The following is a 7,473-nucleotide window of genomic DNA, read 5'->3' on the forward strand; positions in this document are numbered from 1 at the left end:
TCTTTCAAGTTTATGCATAACTCAAGAATTTACTACGCAAATAAAACTAAATTTGGCATGGGATGGTATTTCAATACGATAGATATTTCTATGTGAAACAATTCCTTTCTTGCTGAAGGAGAATAGAACTGGGAACATAGGAAGAGTAGAGGAAAGCTTACGTTTATTTTTTTTTTTTACAAAATCCGAGAAATGTGCAAAACTTAACATGGAAAATGATTCTGATATGATTCTTTGATTATTTGACACACCCTCCTCCTTCCAGTGAGTATGTACATAGGTAAAGGGAGGTGGGCCTAAAGAAATTTTGAACAACAAAGCAACGAAACAAATATGGCATAGAAAGGTATTTGGATACGAGATATATTTCCACGATAGTTATAGATATAGATAGTTATGTAGAGAGTAAAAGAAAGGAGGGGGCTCCATATAAATTTTGTTGAAAAGCTCAAAAACTTATCAGCTAATAGAACTTTATTTGAAAAAAGAGGATTCTTGGTTAGGAAAAATATGGGTATGATTATTAAACACCACGACTTCCATTCAACAGGGGGTGATGGGAAGGACAGAGGGGTCTCTTATCAGTTTTTAGCATAAATTTAGAACATATCAACCAAAAACAACCATTTTTTATAAGTTAGATTTTTTGCGTACGATTGATTTGAGACCCTCATATTTCAGGGCGAAGCTTAAAAAATTTATAGATCAAAATTCAGAAAATTAGTTTAAGTCATCTTTGTATTGCAATTCAAAACTCCAGCTGCAGCTCTCATTTTATATGGTTAATTTTGAATTATGTTATAATGGGCCAACAAAACAATAAAAATTTTAATAATTTCTGATTTGGAAAGGTGTAGCAAAGAACACCGGGTCAGCTAGTTAAAAATAAAATCTAGTTACATACAATTACAACTGAAACTATAGTCAAGGCTGGAATGATCAAACTGGTAATAGCGTCTAACATAAAGTTTATGAACAATTTTAGAGCTTTTTTTCTCCTATCAGATCTCCTAATATCATGTAAAACACTATTCTTTGAGATAAAATCGTATATAATTTTACTAAAAAATAGTTGCACAATTAAATTACTATTGAAAACTTCGAAGGCATGTGTTCAAGATCTTCGGTAGTGTTTATTTCAACTATCAATATTAGAATTTACCTATTAGTGAGTTTTTCTACCACTGGCAGCACTGGAGTTATAATCAATCTTTGCTTTCTTTGCGCGATCTTTCCCACGTCTGTTTTTCTTGGGGCTCAAATCACCAACACAAGATCCATCACTATCGGAAATCTCAACGTAATATGAAGAGAGAGGAGCTTGGGGTAATTTGAAGAGATGACTTTCGTCATTAGAACTGATAGTGGTGTTGTGAACTCCCGACTGGTTGCTGGATTCGTCATCAGTCACCATAGTCTCTGCATCTTGCGTTTGTTCTTTATCAGCATCTTTGGTCGAAACGATGTTGGCCGTTTTTTCTCCTGTGGGAGCGGCTCAGTCGGCGTGGCTGGAGTTGATACATTGTCTTGTGAGGTACTTGATTCCTTTGCTGTTGGGGTGGTAACAGATTGCAAAATTTGACCGGACACAAAACTGGTAGAATTGGCAACTACACTTGAATAGCTTGGAACACTTTTGCTATGCTTGGCAGCCTCTAAGCGTTTGTTGAGGTCAGTTTTTTGTGCGAGGAGTTTTTTATTCTCCACACAAGGAATGCCGGGGTGAGAGGGGTACACGTAGCTGGCTGATTTTTGTGTGTCACCAAGCTCACCTCTTTTGCGATGGTTACAAATGATTTGATGTGGCGGTTCAAAATCATGTTGACCACCCGCGCACCAATTGGTTTGCCTTTATTTTCTCACCCCATACGAGGTCTCGAATGGAAAGAACTTCGCCGAAAGGTTTGAGATATGTCATGATCTCGTCGTTAGAAACGTTCTCGAAAAGGTCGTGGATTTTTACATCCACTCCACCGTCATTTATCATCAGTTTCACAAATACACTCGATCCGTCCACCTGAAGAACATGTTTCTCATGATGGCGTTCAACAGCGTCTTTTGCCACTTTGAGGTTAACACACTTCACCTGCACGCAATTCTGCGAATGGTTCATCTGCAAGCGCAGCACTTCGTCTAAGCATAAGCCAATTTTGGTATGCCCGAAAGAATGCACTTCTTCAAAAGTGGGTCGTTTCGGGAAGTTCGATAGGTCCACCCTGAAGGTATTGGCCCGAGGCCGAACCGCGGTCATCGCAAACGCGATGAGAAAAAAAAACTGTACGGTGCGAATACAAAAGCCGTCCGGTCGTAGCAGATGCTTGAACCTAACTATAACATGATTCCCATTACTCAATTTCTGACAAAAATTTTAGGTTAAGGAAAAATGGATTGAACTATTAATTCGTGTTTAAAAACCAGAAATTTATGATTGTATTTGACATTTTTGTTTGAATTTGATTTTAGGTTGATGGATAGAATATATGATTTTCGAAAGCAATCATCCGCGATTTCGAAGCTAATTTTTGACAGATCGTGTGTGTGCAAGACAATGTAAACAAATGGGTGGAAATACTACCCTGTAATAAATTATGATTTTCTCTGATTTGGTAAGGATTTTCAAAAAATTGTGAATACACGCTTAAAGTAAAAGGTTCAGAGATTATTGTGAGCTATAGGAGAAAATCTGTATGTGCCGGGATGCATCGTAAATCGACGACAAACCTAATGTTTTTTTTTACTATTCCAAAAACCTCTCGGAGTATTTCACATATTTTTGAATGAAAAATTAAGCCAAGTGAACATTTTCAATTGCAATTTGTTTAAAGAGAAGTCAATTAACAATCCTTCAAAATTTGGAAAAGCCCCAACAATTGATAAGCTAGAAATTTCTATTCAAAAATCCATAGATTTTTGCTATTTTCTACTATTTTCTTCTGCAGCTGCATACAATCAGGCGTAATAATTTGAAAGCTGGAAGGTGGATTTTGATATTTGATGATGGTTTAAGTGAATAAAAACAAGATTCTCGAATTACTACACAATTTTAGATTACTTTTATGCTATTCAATTGACATCGTTCAATGGTTATTCTCATGTTCTGTCGTTTTATCGGACCTTATGGTCTGATATTTTTTTGGGCGAAACTTATTGAAAATTTTATTAATGCAACCACAAGCCGTGAAGAATTTCAATTAAGAATTTAACATTTTATACTGTCTTAAGCTGACACTTCATACATTTTTATATCTAACTTATTTATGAAATGTTATATCTAAACTTAATCCAACAGTTAGTTCATAGTAACAACGAACAAATCGTTCATGCATACATACCAGCCAAAATGACATGAAGTTCAATATAAAGATATAATATAAAAATATAGATAACAAATTTGAAAAAAAAGAAAGTCTTGAAAATATGCGCAAACAATTATTTTACATGTTGGCTTTTTCTCACCGACTGACTAGTTTAAAATGGATCAATCACATAAAATTGACTCTTCAACCGGGCAAACTTATTATAATTTAAGTGTAAAAATAAACTTAAATCTTCAATGGAGTGTTTTTTTTTATAATCATTTGGATTTATGAAAATTTTACTCAAAAGATTATAAAGATTTCTATAGTTTATCGTTTACCCAGAATGTTGCTCACGCATCATCGTTACTACTCCAGATGGCAGCAGCGCCGTTTCGAAACAGCGAATTCGTCCAAATTTTAATAGAAATTTTTTTTTTCAAGCCTCAAAATATTGCATCTCGCGTAACTTTTGATTCAAACGTTGAAACTTAAAAAACAGGTTCGTTTTGAATAAATTTATCTTGAAAATTATATTTATAAAAATCTTAATACGCTATATCACTTATTAACATATAAAAAATACACATGAAAATCTCGGTATGGTTTGGCAAATTACACAATAAAATTTAACATGACAGTCGTTGAGTCGTTGAGAAGTATAAATTTTTCATCCACGAAAAATTATCTTCAAATTTTCATCACAAAGCACTTTAGCACGGTATAAAGTTCCGTTCCGCGGAATACAACCCGGCCGGACTCATCCCTGTAGTCCCGATACGGAAGTGTGTAGACACATTGCATGCCAAGTCGCTCGCAAATCCGGGCCGAGTAAGGTCCGGTAACGTAAGCACTCAACACTCTCAGTCCTTTGGCACAAGCAAGTTCCATATGTTTCTCCTGTAGAATTTCTCCGATAGATTTCCCTCGGAAGTTCGGATTCACTCCAACCATATCCAGATGGTAGGCCTGATCCACGCCAAATCGCTCGCAGACTCTAGTTTTGGCTGTCAAGTGGGCCGTTAATCGGAGAACGTCCCCGTACTTTTTGGTTTGTGCTATGGAGGCTTTCTCGAGGAGTTTCTGCGGTTCGTCCGGGGACACGATTGTTGATCCCGAGAATCCAGCCAAACGTCCGCTCTGCTCATCCATGGCCAGAATCATGCATCCGGAATTAACCATCTCCAAGGTGCCCTCGGTATCATCTGTAGTAGGTTCCTTTCCAGAGTAATGCGTTGATGTGACTGGATCTTCCGGATAGAAATATTTGTTCAGGCCATCCCGTACGAGTTCGCGATCTGCTTCGTTGGCCACACGATACAGAAGCCCTTTGACGATGGACGGTTCCAGTAACGTTTTCTGATGAGGTTTCAAAATAGCTTCACTGTGGATTAGTGCTACACTTTGAGGGGCAACGGCAATTTTGCCCGCCTGAATCAATCCTCGAGATAGTTTTGAACTGATCATTTTGAAATTAAATCACTTTGAACAAAACTCTTAAGAGTTACCGCGTGTCGGATTGAATAATCCTGAAGAACTGAGGTGAATCTCGCATTCCCTTCCCTAGATATATACACACCCTCAACGATTGTCATCTTTTTCCAGGTACATAGGTATATATGAGATAACCGTTACCCGTTTGTTCTAATCTGTATTCTGGCCGCCATTGATCTGTGCTGGGAATTGCCTTTACCAACGCGAAAACGCGAAAAAGAACGCGCGTTTTCTCCGCGCGTGTTAGTGAATCACTCAGGGGTTTTCTGAACTGTGACGCGTTTTGTTTGAAATGATTGTGAGGTCGCTAGGAACTTGAATACTGTCTAGCTGGATTGCTCGATGATTAAGTTAGGTAACCAAATATTAATTTACACACAAGACTGGCTGTAACAAACAACTTAATGTTTGTAGTAGTTTTTTTTCTGAAATGCAGCAATTTGTCATAATATCCGTTTTTTTTTAAATTAATCTAATTCAATGCAATTGACTGGACAGAATGTCACGATAGATGCGTACTGTTACGGATTCCAGGGAAAACGGTTGTCAGTAGTCTAGACATACCAGTGTAATTAAAAATAATTCAGGTAGGTATCTATATTCTAGATGAATAAATTTTGGACCCCGCTATGCACAAGATGTTTTCTTTTTTATTTTTAAATCAGCCACGTGTTATCAATCATCAGGTTTCAGATTTCAAGTGAACCACTCATTACAAAAGGGGGTATAGTGATGCTTAAAGGTTTTTTCTTCGAGAAAACAAGCTTCAAAGTTTTTATTTTGTTCAATTTCTGTACATTTTTCGAAGAGTGTATGCGGAGCTGGAAAAGGCAGTTAAACGATCTTGTAGACGAGACAAGAGAGCTTGGACAAAGACCCTAGCCCATAGGTCGGCAACCTGCGGCTCGCGAGCCGCATGCGGCTCTTTAGATGTAAAGCTGCGGCTCTTTAGTTATGTTTTATATGTTTTATATATTTTTGAATAAATTATTATAAAATCGTGCTGAAGCAATTATTATTTATTTAAAAATAATTCAATCTTGCTACCTCTGTAGCTTACAGATTTTCAAAGATCCAGAAAAGAATTTTAAAATTTCATCTGCTATAGGAACACGCAGAAACGGCCAAATTGCAAAAAAGCATTTTTAGAAGCCTAGTTTAATTTTTTTGTTGCTTTTTACTAATTTTATGATCGAGAATTAACAAAATTCAAATTATCATCAGATTCTATATTTCCAAAGCTTTTGTAGATTTTTGAATCAATTGAACACAAACACAGGAAAATCAAAGTTCTTCGAAATATTTCTTAGACAGCCTCTGTTTGGTTATCAAACAACGCAACCTTCATAGAATTGTATATTTAAAGCACTCGTAATCACTTTTATGCTCTCTATAAAAATTGATCAGCTGAAAATTCCAAAATCTTATTAGAATTAATCTTCCATTTCGATTCAACATCGATGGTATTAATATAAAATTTTCAAAAGTAAAAGTAGAATATAAAAATTTGGCTATTCATGTTTTATTCTTGCAAATCCAAATTCAAAATCTTAGTTCTAAATTTTAATATCTGAAAAACTGAGATTTAAAACAAAATAAACACCGAGATAATTTTTTTTGGTGAAATTCCCTGCTGATTTTTTCACATGATTGCATGTTTCAGCAAATATTCTTCATTTAAAATCACTTCCAAAACACAAATCCTGCGGATGGTTTTTCATGAATTGAAATCAGTTTTTGTTTTCATAAAACAAACTTCCAAATAAAATAAAAATTTGCAGATGCAAAATATTTGTGATCTTCAGCTGAGATTTCGAAATTACGTTACCAATCATTATTATAAGTTTGCGATCTCTTGACGTTTGAATTCCTGAATGGAATTGTCATGTTGATATTTTAATATTGATTGTTAGACTTATTTACCATCTGAATTGAAACATAAAATTTTGATATCAATCCTAAATCTGAATTCTGACCCCGCATTCAAAAACTGAATTTGAATCAGTTTCCGAATTTCAATACGTTTTTCGAAATCTTAATTCCAAATCATAGTTAAATAATGAACCAAGATGTGAAATATTTTTCAGAGCCCTCAACCATGAATCTATAATTAAAATTTTGATATTTTGGGGTTCAAACATTATTTCCATTTATCTTTATCCGACTTGTGAATCTAAATTTACACATGAATTTAGAATGGAGATCTGGATCCGAGTTTTCAGTTCTGGATCGAGATTTTGAAGCTTGGCTATACCTGAATTTCGCATAAGAACTAAGTTCCAGAATTTCGAATCTAAAAACGATACAAATATTCAGGGTTGTTTCTAATGTTCTTTTTTTTCAAATTCTGAAAATAATCATTAAAATTTTGAAAATGCATATGCAATTTGAAATTTTCGGATCAAATTTTGTATGAAATGCAATACAATATTTGAACCAGGATTTCAAATCACTATCTAAATATCTTTTAAAAATGATTGTTCGAATTTCAGAAAAATTATCTTAAACTAGACAAAGAATCCAAAAACTCAAAACAGAAATACAATTATTTTGACAGCATGTAACCAGAATTTCCGGAATAAATTTCAGCTCATTTAAAATTCAAAATAAAGAACTGAGTTTGAATCCACAAGTGGAAAATTTTTGAAAAACTGTGGCAGAATTCTGAACCTGGGATTTGTTT

General features: G+C 35.0%; 1 protein-coding gene across 1 annotated transcript; it reads right to left on the minus strand.

The window, feature by feature from the left end:
• Positions 1-3,831: 3,831 nt before the first annotated feature.
• On the minus strand, positions 3,832-4,822 carry LOC129757177 (arylalkylamine N-acetyltransferase-like 2). The gene has a single exon (XM_055754310.1). The coding sequence runs from the start codon at positions 4,761-4,763 to the stop codon at positions 3,987-3,989; it is 777 nt and encodes a 258-aa protein (XP_055610285.1). The 5' UTR covers positions 4,764-4,822; the 3' UTR covers positions 3,832-3,986.
• Between the last annotated feature and the right edge of the window lie 2,651 nt (positions 4,823-7,473).

The sequence above is a fragment of the Uranotaenia lowii genome, chromosome 3 (assembly GCF_029784155.1).
Source record: "Uranotaenia lowii strain MFRU-FL chromosome 3, ASM2978415v1, whole genome shotgun sequence".
Lineage (NCBI taxonomy): Eukaryota > Metazoa > Arthropoda > Insecta > Diptera > Culicidae > Uranotaenia > Uranotaenia lowii.

Excerpts from the sequence above, each read along its gene's own strand:
- LOC129757177 (XM_055754310.1), bottom strand. The coding sequence starts at position 4,763 with ATGATCAGTTCAAAACTATCTCGAGGATTGATTCAGGCGGGCAAAATT.